This window comes from Varanus komodoensis, unplaced genomic scaffold, assembly GCF_004798865.1.
Source record: "Varanus komodoensis strain SLA01 unplaced genomic scaffold, ASM479886v1 scaffold14_1, whole genome shotgun sequence".
Taxonomy (NCBI): Eukaryota; Metazoa; Chordata; class Lepidosauria; order Squamata; family Varanidae; genus Varanus; species Varanus komodoensis.
Genome location: NW_025335438.1, coordinates 3382516 through 3399703, shown reverse-complemented (window position 1 = coordinate 3399703; position 17188 = coordinate 3382516). Strand labels below are relative to the sequence as shown.

General features: G+C 41.8%; 1 protein-coding gene across 3 annotated transcripts in view; it reads left to right on the top strand.

The window, feature by feature from the left end:
- The window catches only part of SLC26A7 (solute carrier family 26 member 7), a 157942-nt gene extending 144471 nt beyond the window's left edge, over positions 1-13471 (top strand). For all 3 annotated transcript variants that reach the window (XM_044423758.1, XM_044423759.1, XM_044423760.1), the window contains 4 exons: positions 484-587; positions 4099-4153; positions 4247-4350; positions 7589-13471. In XM_044423758.1, coding sequence (XP_044279693.1) covers positions 484-587; positions 4099-4153; positions 4247-4350; positions 7589-7624 — 299 coding nt within the window. In that variant the 3' untranslated portion in view covers positions 7625-13471. The remainder of the gene's footprint in view (positions 1-483; positions 588-4098; positions 4154-4246; positions 4351-7588) is intronic.
- Positions 13472-17188: the final 3717 nt, after the last annotated feature.

Sequence of the window (17188 nt, the reverse complement as noted above, 5' to 3'; positions counted from 1 at the left end):
CCCCAACAAAGAGATCCCAAAATTGCAGGTATCTGTGTTCATCCTCACTGATTCTAGCAACTTGGGTCTCCACCAGGAGCAGGCCTTTTATAAAGCTGTTGGCCCATTCAGGACCAAACCACTTCAAGATATTTACATTGTAAAAAAGAGCAATATATTCTTGTTGGGAAAAATAAATCCTACCTCCCAACTACTGTTAGGTGTGCAGCTAACCTCAGAGAGAGGAAGAATTTCTAACAGGAGTTACTGGCAGATTCCGACGGCACTCCTGCCCTTGAGAAGTATTAACACTGCGTGCCATGGCTCACCTATCGCACTATTACTGACTCCTAGAAGAAAAGGCCAGTGTTTGCTGATTTTCAGCATGGGTTGATTCACTTGGATATTTCCACTTATTTCAGAGGGATACTAAATGTCTGAATATCTCAGAAACACATATTGCTCTGATTTAAACAAAAATAACCTTTTCACTAACTGGTATAGGAGATTTGTCATTACAACAGCGGCCCAGTGAAAGGCATACCCTCATATTCGACTGCAGTGGTTTGACCTTCTATGACTACACTGGCATCTCTGTGCTTACTCAGGTATTTATGATCTTCCGTATGCATTTTACTGTAACTACCCGCTTATGTCTGCTCTCTGGGTGAAACTCACACTTATTCTGCTCCTGGGAAGAGTTCCAACAAAGAGACTGTGGGCCTAAAATATATCCTTTACTCAGCTTCACCCAGTTTACTTTTAGGATAAGTTTCTTGAAGTGTCTGTTCCTCCTTCCAGTATAGCAGTCTCACCTTTGATGTACATGAAATGGGCACAAAATGAGTGATTCCAGTGTTGGATATCAGTAGCACATTTATGTATCTTTTCTTGATGAAGGCAACACTAGCTATGGTTTCTTTGTGTGAAACAGCCTTCCTAGGTGAACACCTCCATTGGGACTTTGTCAGTTTCCCCATTCATGAAAAGGTTGCCAAGGTGGGCATGACAAAGCACTCATTTTCCAAAAAGCAAACTGGTGAGACTGGAGAAAAACCCCTTGTTCAAGAACCTTCGTACAAGGCAGGGGTGAAATTCCAAACCACAAAAATACTCTTAAATGTCAATAAATATGGCATTGGAGGGCAACATTTTGCTTTGCAGCATGCCAGCCTCCAGATAATAAACAGAATGTATGTTGCTTTTGAAATGTAAGAAACAAAAATCAGGAGAATCAGAGAACATGACATGCACCAAGGAAACTGTATGACGAATCCAGTTCTAGACTAATGTGCAGATCAAAACTCAATCATTCTTCAGATTTTGCACTTCTCCAAATTTTGGATGCAGATTTTAGCTCACAAAACCTACCAAAAGGCATGTGAAATGTATGCTTTAGGTTAAAATATATTTAGAAAGTCATACTTTGAGAGAAAATGCACTTAGAAATGCATCCTTTAAGCAAAACTACATGGAGAAATGTATGTTTAAATGCACATTCAAATATGAATTTCTTTGCATATGGATGAATGCCTACGGAATTGATATGGACTAGAAAAAGATTGATGTGTCCATTCATTCTAGAAAGTTTCTTCAGTTCTGGTTAGCTTTCCTGTTGACCAAATGCGCTTGGCTCCTTTCCTCACCTTCTTTAGCCCCTACACTTTCCCCACAAATATGCCCTATCCAAACCCTTTGGCAGCCTTCCTCTGTTGTGATTGGATGCTTAGCTATTGGGAGGATTACAGAGTAGTAAGAGAAACATTCAACTCTTGTGAGTCATACGTGCAAGAATTATTTCTTTGTAAGTGGATGAGAAAGAGAAAGGGGTCAAAGAGTCATACCAGATACAGGGACGGTGTTTATTCAGCATTTTTACATTACTGGGTGTAGTGGAAATAATTAGGTAAGAACTAGCACTTTGCCCACAAACCATGTTTGGCAGCTTCTCAGGGAAGAGTCAGTATTGCCTGAAGTATCAAAAAGGGCAGAGAAAAGATTCCTCCATCCTTGTTGCAAATGTTCAGTTAACCTGGACCAAAGTGACAAATGGTGGATCCTACTCTCCATGTCATCAAGAGAAGTAACAGTTCTTGAACATAACTCATACTGATAGCAGGACAGCTACACCTTTATTGGGGCAGTCAGAATGTTGCAATCCAGCAAGCCAGCTTTTAAATTCTCCAGAACTTTTATTTGGGCTGAACCCCAAGCAAAATTATCGGAGTGGAGAGTGTTCCTTATGTATGAACCTGGCTATTCCCAGCCCTTTGTGGAAGTTCACATGTCAGTGTGTCCCAGCCAGGTTATGCAGGGGTCTGTCTTGATCAAAGCAGGTTTCCTGCTGCAGAGGTTCTGGAGTGGCAGAGCGGGGCACAGTGATGTGATGCAGGGACAGGCTGAGGAATCCCCCTTGCTTTCTTTCTTTAGTTGTTCTACATCATGTGAGTTTGCATATCTACCTTTTTGCAATCTAGATCACACATGTCCTATAGCTGTAGCATCAGATGGTACCCAGAAACATGGAAAGAGGCTGCTTGGGATACAAATATTTCACCTTTAGAAAAGTCTTAGGCCTAGAGCTAGTAGATCATTTTACTACATCTTCCAATATTTGTCAGAAGAAAGCAAACTTCTTATATTACGCAAAGTGATATTGTTAACACAGGCTAGCAAGCAAAGTGGGCTGAACAAGCTGTTTTCATTAGCATGCATTCTCCATTCAAGGCTTTCATATATGTGAATCTCAAACTGTTTCTATCTGCCACTTAAACATGTGTTTATTAGGAGTAACTGTACATGTTGGCTGATTATGAATTATAATTTAAAAATGGGATAAATGTTACTGCCAATGCAGATTTCATAGCTGCATCACAATTCAAGCAGAAACTCACACGTGAAAACTTCCATAGCATTCAAGGGACATCCTGAAGGGCCATCGGATAGTTTGGATCCTCTGTTCTGAGGGTAGAGGTGAAAATCAGGGCTCTACTTCCTCTGCCCTTCATTGCCAGTGGAAAAGGAATGGTCCTGTCTGCTCATGAAGTGATAGAAGGGCATATTTTGGAAGGTGATGAGGGGAGGAGACAAGGGCAGCCTGGATATGAACTGTTCTGATGCTCCTCAAGCCTTCTTCCTTCCTTCCTTCCTCTCCAAAATCCTCCTGCTAGATAGCTCACCTAGCAGCGCTGCAGGGTGGGAGGACAGGAAGGCAAAGGTGGTCTCCATTGCTTCTCCTGCTTTGTATAAAATGACCACGAGTTTCTGAGTTTGGGGACTTATAGACAGTGCAGTGTAATCTGGCCCCAAGATGCTTTTTCCACATGATGTCACAAAATGTCTCTGTGCTTGACTTGCACTGCTTGTGCCATGTCTTAACGGTAAGCGAATTAAACGCACAGTCTAGTCCAGCCTTTTCCACTGAGGTTCCTTCCAAATATATTGTCTTTCAAATCCCATCAGCCCCAGCCAGCATGGCCAATGGTCAGGAATGCTGAGCACTGTATGCCATTCAAGTCCTTGCATGTTTTCCATTTGCATTATTGGTCAAAATAAGCACAAACAAGGTCAAGTTTTCTTCCAGAATTTAATTCCAGAACCATCCAGTGTTGGATTATGTGCAGAACAACTATTGTCTTCAAGCCCTGCCTGTGGACTTCCCCTGGAAGCTTCTGGCTAGCCCATGAGGGAAGCAGGAATACTAGCCCATTAGGAAGGACGCTCTTTTATTAGACTAAGATCCCCTGCCTCCCCTTAAAATGCTGTTTTTGCATCACCATTCCAGAGCACAAAACGATTGGGGTGATGTTTATATTATGGGACAGTTCCCTCTGGTGGCCACTGGCAATATAACACACAAACAAACAAATGCTTGCACACCAAAAATCTAAATATTCATTCTTGTTTTCTATGAATATTAGTGAGAGTATCATCTCCCTTGAAGGGGAGGGGGCAAATAACTTGCTAACTTGCATTTCTTCAGTAATGTAATCTTTTTTCCAAAAGCCACCAGGTGTCAAAAACTAGTTATTGAGAGAAGAGGATGCAGGAGTGATGCTTCATTTGAATTTGATACTTCACAATCTTTAGTAAAGAATTCTAATATTTGCACCCTTATAGATCTATGCAGAGTCTGAAAGAAGGAATATTGATATTCTGCTGGCAAATTGCAAAGGCAAGTGTCTATTTTCAGTGAGCATATGTTGAAAAAGTTACTCTCTAAACACAGTGCTCCCTTTTAACCTGCTACACTCATGTCCTATTACAGCTTCTTTGATGAAGTCATTGAAGCTCAGTGGAAAGCTAGAATCTGAGAACACTGTCTTCTTTGAGTCGGTTTCTTCAGCTGTGAGTGCTCTTCAGTTTAACAGGGTGAGTCTCAGTGCATGAGAGCAGAAGATAAGAGAAATGTCATGCTTTTCTGTCTAGTTCAAGTCCTCACACCACAGTAACTGATCAGATGCTTCAGGAAAATTCCCAGACAGGACAAGGTGGTTATGTACATATCTCATTGTTCATTTTCAGCTTCTAGTGGTCGAGAGGCATACTAAGTCTGAATACAAGGACTATATTCTGGCACTTGTCATTCATCAGCACTGGTATTACCATTGATATTATTAATCACCAGTACATTTCTGAAAAGCCTTTCACAGTTTTCTGCAGCAATGGCATTCATACATGAATTATGGGTTACATGGTTAAAATTCCTTTTGGTTTTCTTGTGTGCTCTTTTCACTGAATGTGCATTTCCCTGTGGAAAAATCATGGGGGTCCCTTTCAAAAAGTGAAGTGATGTTTTGACAGCTAGCTGTCAAACCTCCATGCTCCAATAAAAGGAGGTGGGCTGTACTTTTCCATCTTTATAAGAAATGGGAGTCTTGGGAAATGGTGGAAAAGTTGGAGGCACTGAAATCTGTACTGAAACATAGTGACCCCTTTCCTGAAGATCCCAGTGTCAAAATGAGACAACCCTTCCACTCATTTTCACAAGCAAAAGTCAATTGCACCTTTGTTTTAAATTGACAACTTGCTTTTGACAGCTGTCAAGACACAGCAAAGTACCAAAAAGCAAAACAAACCTCCTGTCAGGACTCTGTCTGGATTAATTTCCATGGTTGGTACTTGCTGTGAAAATTAGTCTGGTGTGGTTAATTTTCGCACTCATGGAATTGCACACACCTGCACCTCTGGAATGAAAGCTATTAACAATTACAGCTATTGAAAAAAGGATATTGTGAACATTTGGGGTACAAAAGAAAGATGGGTGGCATCCACTAACAGCCCCTGCAATGTTCTGATTAGGCACTTCAGAGGAGCTATCAGTGGTTCTCAGAACTGAGACTTTGAGAAGTGATCTCCCAGAAAAGGGTGGGGGAGCTGCAGTAAGCCATAAGGGCTCCAAGTTGCACCTGGGTGTAAGGGCAGGAAGCAAGTGGTAGTTGCCCCACCATGCTGTTTGGACAACACTGTGGCAGCTGACACTGACTGTGGCTTGGGCAAACTCAACAGGAGTAGCTTTTGCCAGGAGACTTGCTCACCATTCCCCCAACTCACCATGGGGATTGTCATCTGTGACTGGAAGGCAGACAAGCTTGTCCTTCACTTGGTTCACAGCACACACCATGGGTGAAGACAAAATAAGAAACCTAGGAAGTGGAAAGTTCAGATGGCATGTATGGTGGTCAGAGGGTTGGACTGAGGTCCTGGGAGATACAGGTTCTAGTTGCCCCTTTGCCATGAAGCTCATTGGGTGATTTTGGGCTAGTCACTCACTCTCAGCCTAATCTACCTCAGTGGGGTTTTGTTGTTATCATTAAGTGGAGCTATGTAAGCCACCCTGAGATCCTCACTAGAGGAAAAAAGCCAGGATATGAATACAGTTCAACACCATTGCCATCATGAAGGCTAGCTGCCCGTGGTGGGTTGTCGTGTGCTGCAAACCAGGTCATAGACAAACTTGTTTGGCTTCCAGGCCCGGTCCTGCTTGGACCTCTTCTGGGGATCCTTAAAGACACAATCCACAGTGGAGCCTTATAACCACTGACAGAGCCAGAACACCTCTGGGCTTGTGGGGAGCTAAATGCGATGATGGCCACCTGCTGTGGTAATGCACTTACAAACAGTGTGGCATGGTGGTTAGAGTGTTGGAGTGGATCATGGGAGATTCAGGTTCTAGTTGCCACTTAGTCATGGAGCTTCCTGGTGATTTGGGGCTAGTTGCTCAATCTCAACCTAACCTATGCCAAAGGGAGAGGATTGTGAGGATAAAATGGAGTGGAGGACTATGTAAGCTGTATTGGCTTCCTCCCCAGAGGAGAAATGGTGGGATACCAATTGCTTCCCACTGCCTTTCATTAATGTCTGGATCACCTGCCTAATGATAGGTCCATCCCTGTTCTCTCAGTCCCTCTAAGTTTCTGACTATACATATACCCCCAGTGGGTGCCCTCTAAATGTTTTGGACTACAGCGCCAGGATTGGCTGGGGCTGATGAGAGTTGTAATCCAAATATATCTGGAGGGCACTAGATTTCCTATAGAGTGTGGCTCAGGTGTATTTGAGTTGGAACTAATATTACTATATAAACTTTGTTTCCACATTCCTAGCTTTAGAAGGCACCAGGTTGTCTTGTAATGTAAACTCCTATCAGCCTCTTCACTTTAACTGTTATTAAACAAAATCTTCAGGCAGTGTATGGAGGGCTGGCTTTCCATTCTTTTATGCAAGACTCCAGAGGTGGCTGGGTTCCAAGACAGAATCCCCTCCAAGGCAGATTAAAGTTAGTCAATGATTTGTTGTTTTCTGTGTCTTCTCCCCTCCCTGCTTTTGCCATGAACAGGCACATTCTGGTAATTTAATTAGAAAAGTCTTCCTCTTCCTTTCCCACCAAAATTGCTTTAGTCTGATTGACTGAACAGAGGCAAACCAGTGGTGTTAATTTAGCTATTCTGCAGGATGAAGGAAATGCCATGATCTAGCTGAAAGAAATATATGTTCTCTTTGATTCTAGAGTGTTTTGTTTTATTTTTAACATGGTCATACTTACCTGTAGGTTATTATTAAAATAGGTATATACTTATGGTTTAATCTGGAAGATTTTTTCAATATCTGCATCACCATATGGTGCAAAGGAGTCTGGCACAGTTTGAATTCAACCACCATCTTGGCCTTAACAACTTGTTCCAAATGGCTTGCTCCAAAATATGGCACTTTGGGATTGTTTCAGAAACGGCCACTACCAGATGGGATGATGCCTTGAGTAAAATGCCCTCCAGGCACTTACATCACTCTCTACATCACCTTGATAACTGTCTCCCTATAAGTTTAGCAGGAAACGGCACTAACAGGTGGTGAGAAGGAGACTGGCACTGAAAATATGTTTGGGGTGAAATGGTTGCAGTAACTGCTGTGCCTTGATTTCCTCAGAATTTTCTGGTCTTCTTTTTAAAGCACTGAGTTATCAAAAAGGGGGCTGTTTTCATAGGTCTGCTATCAAAGTGAAGTGATTGGACTGTTGTTGACTTGTGTGATGATGTAATTGCTCTGTGACTGATATTCTTGAATGCATAGATAGATGGAAGGTGAAACATTTTTGTTAATTCAATTTTAGAATTTCTGCAAACTTAATGAGCACACGGAGGTCTGATGCCAGCTGAGAATATATATATATAGATATATATAGATATATATATGGAGCATCCAACCTACAGAAGGAACCATACCAAAGTATTTCTTCAGATCTTTAACGTGGGATTTAGTTGGTGATACTTTTTATGCCAAGTATATTTAAAAATAAAAAACACCAGCAACAGTGTTTACTGTCTGTTGTTCCTGAAAACCTTTCTCTTCCCCCATCCCTCCCTCCATTCCTTCCTCGCAGAATTACCACAAATGACAGTTTTTTTTCTTAATAACCTGCATTGTTTTTTGATTGTTACATATTTTTGTATGCATTTAGTTTTAAAATGAAAAAGAATAGAAAGCCATTTAGGAAATTACAGTATTGTATATTGTTTTAGCTCTGTCTTACTTTAACTTAATTGTATCATTTTGTTCACAAGAGAAATACAGCATTATTGAATTTTGTAGTGCAATTGATGTTATCTGGTCTAAGCTCTGTAATTTGTTACAAGCAACTAGGAACTGTGATATAAGATTTCCCTCCTGCTCCTGCCCCAAAATCGGGACATAAACAAGAGCAATAATTTCATGTCCCTTACCTGCTCTGTGTACTGCACTGTCTTACAAATCTCATGAGTTTAAAGAGTTGTTTCCAGTAATAACCAATGCCAAATCTTGCTGCCTTCACTGTGGAAAAAGGGTTAATTTTTTCTTGCTAACATTCCTAGGTCTGACTGGCACTGAAGTGAATGAAAACGGAGATAGTTCCACTGAATTAAGCAGAATGGTGCTAATTTATAATGGTTGGAAGGTCTTGTAACTGAAGCTTATTTTGTAACATTTTTGAAAGGGAAGGGGTCTGTATTTGCATGTTAATGCATTTGCTCAGGTTTTATTGGGCAGCTGCAGAACTAAGTGTTCAGACACATTTTGCATACATGGAGAGGTTTGCATGTAATGTGAAACCAATAATACAACATTGTGTGAATGCACTTTGGGCTTAGAATGCACTTTAGGCATGTCCTCCACACTTTCCTGCTCCACCACAGTTCTGAGGAGCACATCAGAAGCAAACTGTGGTGAATTAAAACTGTTTTTCTAACAAAGAACAAGATAAAACTAGTTTCCAGGCATGGCTTGTTCAGTTAAACCATAGTTGAAATTAGCCATAGTTTCTGGCTCAAACAAAACAACAAAGCATGATTTCTTTAAAACAGGTTAAACACTTCCATTCTCCTTCTCATGGCTATGTACCTATCTTTTTTTCTAAAGGTAATGGGTTGAAACTAAACTGCATATTGTTTTTGCCTCCCACAAAATAATTTTGGATATGTATGCTTTGTCCTGTTTTGATTTTCCCTGATTGACTGCAATGCCCTACCTGACTAATGAAAGAAAGAAGAAGCAACAAGAACAACAGTGATGCCAAAGAGACTGCAGGTGCCTTGCAATGTGTTATTATGAGGATATTTTTAAACCTATCCCAAATCATGAATTTCAGTCTAAAAATCTGTGGTGACAAATATGAGGCACAGCAAAGATGCATACAAAATGTATAATCTCTAGCTTGGAATTAGTCTAGTTCCAAGTCTGACTTGGGCAGCAAAATGAATGTTCATGATGTTGTATCTGGTGATAGTTTTGAGGTGGCAGAAGCACTTCTGCTTCCACAACACAAGGCACCTTATTTTTGCCACTCCTCCCATTTGCTACAGCCCTTTATGCCACATTGCATGTCATTTCGGATAGTCCCCGACACCTGGGGACAGATTTTTGGAGTGGGCAAAGGGCCCTGCCATTGATAACAGGCATTAGCAAAAACTGGATGTTCTGTCTTGCACAAGTAGAAGTGCTTTCTGTAGCACAATGTCACCAAGTAGGTACAGCTCAGTGTTGCTAGTGAACTTTAAGCACTGCAGTGTTAAGCACCCTTCCTGAACCCAAGACCAACTAAAAGCAGTGGAACTTTCTGCTGAGTAACCTGCATACATCTGGGTTAAAAGGAAGGCAAATTGGGTGCTGCTGGTAAGAAGAGAGACTGGCACCTTAACATTCTGCAAATGTGCATGGTTTTCACATCTGTTTTCACCAGTGCAGTATTGCAGCCTCTGCAGCAGGAAATTTAGCAATGGTGTGTACCCACAGATTTGGGTCTGTGACAAGCCTTTTAGCACTGATGTACCAGCAGTACAAATTTTAGGATCTGGTTTTTAGCTACTGATTTATTTGAGTGGTTTTTTGATGATAATTTTCTTTCCCTGCCATCACCAAGGGGAAAAAAACATGACAATTTTTGACTAGTAATGTTTTGTACATCTTCAGTTTGACGAAAGCATTACCAAAGCAGAGGAATTTCAAAGATTTCATTTTTTCAACATTACACTAAACCAACACAGAAAAAAACCCCATTGCTATTTAAAATGTTTCTTACCAGCATGGTAGAATTTATCCAGCTAATTGTGCACAAAAAGGATATTAAGAAATGTATTGCAGCCTTAGAATAACAACTATCTGATCACATAGTTACTTCCATTACTAATAAAGAGAGTGTTTCTTTGTTTGAAACATTGAATTGGAGCACCAAGAGATTCATGGAGAGTAAATTGCATTGCATCGATAGAAGATATATCAAAAGAACAATGTATGAAATTTTGGGTAGACAATTCAACTTTTTGCATGTTGGCATTGCTAGTTTGGGACACTTATCCATAGAAGTGATTATCTAGTTTCTGTCAAACTGATCCAAACCACTGCAGCCCGTCTCATTATCCACAATTGTACATCATGTTCCCAATCTGAAAGGACAGAGTAGTACATATCTGAATAAATCTTGCACATCACGTTTCATAATTTGCTTCACTGAGCATCATCTGCATTCAAAAGTAGTATGAATGAATGCAGAGCTGAACCATTCCTACACAGGGGTTGAGCCATTATTAGCAGCATAAATTAGCAGTACAAAAGGAGTATAAATTAACACAAATCTGAACCAATGCAACTTGTTTGCTAATGATTTCTGGTTGGTAGGGAGAAAAAAAAGTGCAGGATCTCAGCTGTCAGAATCTTTCTCATTTGTATGAAGGAAGGTGTGGAATAGGAGTGAATGGGCTCCAGACAAGGAACTCTGGTTTATCATTATGTGTGAATGCGGCCACTGCACATGGCTTAGCGTACATCATCACTGTCCTGAGGAGCACCAGCATGGCATAATGGCTAAAGTGTTAGACTGGGACCCTGGAGATCCCGGTTCTATTTTACACTTGTCATGAAGCTTTCTGAGTAACTTTGGTCCAGTCACCAATTCACAGTCAAAGCTACCTTACAGGGTTGTTGTGAAGATAAAATGTACAATAGATGTGCAGTGGACATTTGTCTGCAGCAGCTAATGTGCACTTTGTTTCTGGGCTGGATATATATGGCATCTCTATCAAACAGCTGCAGTCATCGTTCATGCAAAATTTGCAGCTCCAGAAGAATCATATTAGCAATTTCCTTACATAGTTAAAAATTAAGTGCAAACTTTGCTGTTATTCTCCATCGAAAAAGGAATGAAATGTGTCCATAGCAAGCTTTCTTCTCATTTGCTGCTTTTGAAAACAGCAGCAATCCCTAAAAACCATGAATGGATGGCAAGCCCAAGTTAAAGCTGTATGGTTCAGAAAGTTTTGTACATACAATGCCATGTTAGTTTGATCACTCTGCAATGTGCAGCCCTGCCATTTTCTGCTGCTAGTGCTTCCTGTGGTTGTGATTTGTTTATAGGCAAAGAATGCAGGAGATTTGTGCTCTGCCCAGAGAACTCCAAGCAATCACACTTAAATGTCTCCCGTTATGTTGGATTATGTTGGTTGTTTACAACAATGTCTGCAGAACATTGGGTTCATTTTCTAAATTGGCTGAACTTGAAAACAATAGGTTTGAGGGGGGTCGGTTGAATTATAGATGACTATAAGTTGGAAAAAGAAAAAGGAGAGCTGCTGGATCTCAATCTCTCACAGCCTTGTGCTTAAACACTTGAAGAGGGGAGGGCGTATTAATTGGAGTGGAAGTGAGGGGAGGGGGCCTGTGAAGGCAGGAAGGCCAGAATCAAGCTCCCGTCTCTGGAACCACCCCGCAGCCGTGGAGTGTAGGATAGTGGAGGCAGGGCCAGTGGTAACCCAGGACTGATTAGCCAGGATGCTGAGGTCACCTGCCCCCCACCCCATGCACAAGCTGCCCTGTTCCCTTTAAGCTCAGCTGCAATCCTCAAAGTAGCTGGGAGTATGCTTGAAAAATATGCAGGGCTTTCTGCAAAAGAGGACATATGGCTCCCCTGTGCTTTGGCCCCTATCCAATTACTGGCTTGTCATGGCTGCTTTGAAAATCAAGGACATGGGCTATTTAAACTGTGGATCTCTCAAGTTTCATTTTAGTTTGGCCTTAAGCTAACAGGCATCACCACTTCTGCTGGAAATGTGCTTTATTCATCACTGTTCCTGCTCTATAGTCTTTTAAAAGATGTATGAGCACTGATGGATGGATCTTACAGAGAGGGCTCATCCACACAGCATCTGGCCAGGAAGCAGCTGCAGCTCTCATCTGAAAGTGCAAGTATTTATTTTTGTGGTGGCAGTTGGTACTTATTCCTGTGTACCAGGCTGTTGTGCTACAACAGGGCCCAAGCTATTGGTAGGAGCCTGCAATTGATCTCACTGGCCTGATTTCTCAGAAGAAAATGGCTCACTCATGTTGTCTTTGGCCTCTGTAGAGGAGCCCATAAATCAGGCATGCAGACATCACAAGTTGCATCGTTGTCCTTCATGAGCTATATGAAATGGGACAGTCTTGGGTCCATGGTTTTGAGGCTTTTGGATAGGTGTCCTCAATGGGCTTTCTCCTTTAGAGAGTCTACCTGCTCAGCACTGTTGTCTCCAGCTGTAGCTCTTCTCTCTTGCCATTTGTTCGCTAGACTAGCAGAGAGTCAGTGAGCAAGCAGGCAGTGGCATCCAGCCTTCCTCCTCCTCTCCACCACTGCTGCCTGGGCCAGAGCAAGAAGCAGGTGAACAAGACGGCTACAGCAGTGAAGAAGAGGAGAAGCTCCAAGGAGCTCTTCTTGGAAGACCCTTGGCAGGTGGCTGGTTGTACATAATTTTGATTCTAACCCTGGAGTGAGATCGGCATGGACAACTCGTGCCTAATGAGCCAGAACAAGGACCATCAATTCCAACATAGCTAAAAGGCTACAAATTAAGTATGGAGGAATAATCAGCAACAACTCAATCCAGTGTTTGAAAACTTAGCGAAAATCATAAGCAGACATATGTATTATGGGAAACCTGTTAAGATAATTGTTATGTAAAATATATGTCCCTAATGTTCATCCTGTGCCTTTCCTTTTGAAGGTTATTTCCCCCTAAATCCTTGTCTTAAATGTTGCCAGGTCTGGCTTGAGTTGCCTTGTTATAATTTATTGGAGACTGAGATGATGCTGGATGGTATAAATCTACCATGTAAGAAGCCTTCTTTGATTCATGAAAATCTTAATGGGCTCAAAAGCATTTGTGGATATTGTGTGACATTTACCAGCTAGCAAAATACATTAATTAGTTGTTTTGAAAACCTCACATTCTCCAAGATGGAAATATCCCTCTATCTACCTTCCCACATCCTGAATGTATTTCTCATAAATAAATGCAGTTTCAGGCTTGATGCTAGATGGTGCTTTCATTCCATGGATAGATTTTAGCAAGGATCAGGCAATCTGCTCATTTATGCATGTTTAACAATGCATTTCATTTGTTCTGTCTTTGTTTTCCATTTGTAATTAGCATATGTAACAATAAATTTATATGGAAATAAATTGTAACATGGGATAACTTCCATGTTGAAGGAAGCATGGCTTGTGTTCTCTTTCATTACATGGTAGTAATTAAAAAAAGTCTGCGCTAAAGAGTCCACACTTTTTCAACCTAAGTAAATATTTTTATAGTGTCAATATGATGCAAACACATTGCATTTATTCTTTTAAAAGTGAGGGCAGGATACAGAATCTTGAAACAGGCTGGAAATATTTGGATGAGATGAACTGACCATGTCTGCTAAAATCCATCTGAATCAAGTGTGCAAGATCTAATTCATGCAGGTCTGTACCAGGTTTCCTTGGTAACTAGGGCTGCCCTATTGAATCATAGAATAGTTGAGTTGGATATTTCTATGGAGGACTTCAAAGAAATGAATAGAAAAACAGGGAATTCCCCATAACCATTAGAAATGTCTACAATGCCTAGGATCTAAATGAATGTACTTTCTATGAATTTGAAATGCATTTAAGTTGAATAAGAACAATTTTTTTTACGTAGAATATCTCACCCATTTTCAGTGCTCTAATGGTAGATTTTGGGGTTCAGGAGTTCAGCATGACAACCGTGCTCCATTAAAGTGTCCTGCCATGCTCATAATAGCTGGACTGTGTAAGTTTGTGCATGCGTGTGCATGAGCACATATTTAATAATGTTGCCCGAAGGTAACAATCCTGTACAAATTATCCTGAGTTGGGAGGAACTTTGGGTGGGTCCTGCTGACCAGATCAAGTCCTTTCTACCATGGCCACCTTGAATGGTTGGAACATCAGTTGCCAAGCATGATTCATGTTGTTTTTAAAATACATTGTCCTGTTCTGGAAACATTTTCCCATTCTTTCAATCAGGGTAGATTAGGGCCCTCCAGAAAGTCTCACACTACAACTCCTATAGCTTCCCACCATTGGCTATGCAGACTCGGACTCATGGGAGTTGCAGTCATTAATGTGAGTCCAGTGATCTAACCACTATGCCCTGTGACTAGCTAGCCATTCACACAGAAGGGAAACCAGAGCAGGGGCACATGCTAGGCAGGTAGCCCCATGGCCAACGTTGTTTATGTGAATTACATTAGCACCAGAGAGCAACTAAAGGAAAAACAAACTAAAACCAAAACACCCCTTGAAGGTTCATGAGTGCAAATGACCTGAAATACTCAGTGGCGCTGCAAGCTCCCTCATCTTGTTGGCGGAGATGCATTGAATGATGCCCGGCACTTTCGGGAGCTTTGGGGGAACCACTTTGGGGTGAGAGAAGCATTGCAGAGCTGGTGAAGCCATCTATTCTGAACTGGGTGGCTTTTGTAGGTTCAAAAGACAGTCCCTTAACATTAACATAGATTTTTATGTGCAAATTAGCAGCTAAATTCATTATGAAAACCCATTTACCAAAGGGCTGACACCAGACAAAGCCTGAGGCAGCTATGGGAACTCTGGGACGTAACATCTGTTCAATAAAATTTAACTCAGCCATTCCATGCATTTGTCTGCTCATTGCTGCTTTATAGTTTCTCAAAACAGTGACTTTTCTCCTCAGGACATACAAGTTCTGACACAGACCTACAAAGGCCAAATGTCTCTTTCAGTTCGCTGAGGCACAGGCAATAAGACTAGGACAGACAACAAACACACTGTTTTGACATTTGCAGAAAAAAACCACTTGCCCGTGTGGTTCTTCTCCCCCTCCCCCACAGAGAGAGAGAGAGAGAGAGAGAGAGAGAGAGAGTCAGTGTGTTTTTCTTTCCTCCTCCTCCTCCTCCATTCCCCCACCCTCCAACCCCCTGGGCTGAATTGTGCTGATTCTTCTGTAGGTCTTCAATCTACAGGATGTCTCTAAATGTTTTATGTATGCCAGTTAGCAGTTTAGCTGATGTGTAAATGGCCTCTGTTACTAATTGGGGATGCTTCCCATGGCATTTCAGAAACTGAGTCAGAAAGCAGCATATGCTGCTATTGCCCATGATCGATCAGCCACATCGCCAGGATCCATAGGATGAAATTTCCATTAGTTTAAAGCTCCAAATTATACCGGCTGCCTCAATAAAAAGAAGGGGGAAATGGAAGCAGCAGCATCTTTTCTGCATATCTTGAGGCTCTTCTGCCACCATTGCTGCAAGGGCTCTTTCTGTTGCTGTCTGCAAGATAGCAATTCTTTATGGAACTTTAATGTTTACCACTTTGCTGCAAAAAGCATCAGGCTGGAAGCTGGTAAAAAACTATGCTCCGCTCACTCCACTTTAGTGCAGGGGCCAGCAATGCAGGTTTCCCAGAAGGAAATCCAGGTGCCCTCCAGATGCTTTGGACTACAGCATCCATAGGCCCCATACAGAATGGTCAATGACCAGCGTTTATGGGAAGTGTAGTCCAAAACATTTTGAAGGTACCAGGTTGCCTATCTTGAGTGTAGAGAAAATAGTGGGATAGCTGGACCAATGCCATAGCTTGCTAAGAGGCATGTTCCTATTTCCCTAGTTTATTTAAACATTACAATGGTCCAAAGAAGCATTTCCTATACTCTTTTTGCTATGATGAACATTTCACACAAGCTCATCTGCTGAAGGAACTCCTCTTCAAACTGACCACCAAATATCATTCTGGAGAGGATTCTGGGCAGTGCCGTGGGGTCTCCACTCAGTTTTGGTGGCCATTAATAATCAAGTTGAAGGGCTGGGCTGTCTAGTCTCACCGCTTCAGGACTGAATTCCATATGAGGGCTGGCATCCAGTGGTGGCCAGGGTAGAAGGCACAAGAGCTGGGGCCAAAACAACCAAGATATGAACATATTGCTGCTGAAAGCTCTTGCCACATGTAATTAAGCCTCAGGAGGGATATTTCAACTCCTCAGAAAGGGAAAAAACTGCGCAAAAGCCAGGAAGCATCAAACAACCAGTGACTGAGGGAACGGGGAAAAGCTATCTCATCATAGTAAGCAGCCTCCATGGGAGACCACCTATCATGGGTTCCATGACAGAAGAAAAGCAGGATATAAATGTACTAAGTAAACAGTGCCTTCTTATGGCTGCTGGATGCTGTCTGAATGGCCATAGGGTTTTTGGGAGCCATTTATGAGGTCAGAGAAGTGCTTCAACCTCATAGCTGGGTCTCTGAGTTCAGAGCTATGTACATCCTGCCCCTTGCAGCAAGCATAGGAAGAAGTGTGCTGGCTGCATCACCAAGGACACAATCTTGGAGACAGCTCTTTGTGGGCATTTCAGGTGGAAGGGAAGAAAAGAGAGGTGTTCCGGCAGCATATGCAGCATCCTGGTGGTGCCTCAGCTGTCTTTCCTTGCATTTTGGATCGAAACAGCTAGATGGCCAAAATCAGCCAGCTAAGTACTTTGCAGGGCAGATGACCTTTGCTTCTGTGCTGTTTCTGCCCTTCATAATCCCCCAAGTTTAGAGGTTTATGGGAATCTGGACTGACTTGCTCTCAAAGTGAATTAAATAATGCTGAGGCACATGTCTGTGACTGAGGAACCCCTCGGAAACATCTGAGGGATCATGAAATGCAGTTTGAAAAATTAAGGGGATTATTTCCCATTCCTGCATTGGTCCATTTCTCATTTGTCAAACATTCGGTTTTCATTTTATCTGACTCTTTCATCTCCTGCGTTTTCTTTGAAGCCAAAGTGAATGATTTCTTTTTGTTTTGTTTTGCCAATTTCCCACTTGGGTTCAACTGCACCATCAGTGATGCCAATAAATCCCCAGGGACTGAGTAGGTTAGCTAATTTGTGTTCTCTCTCCTGTCTG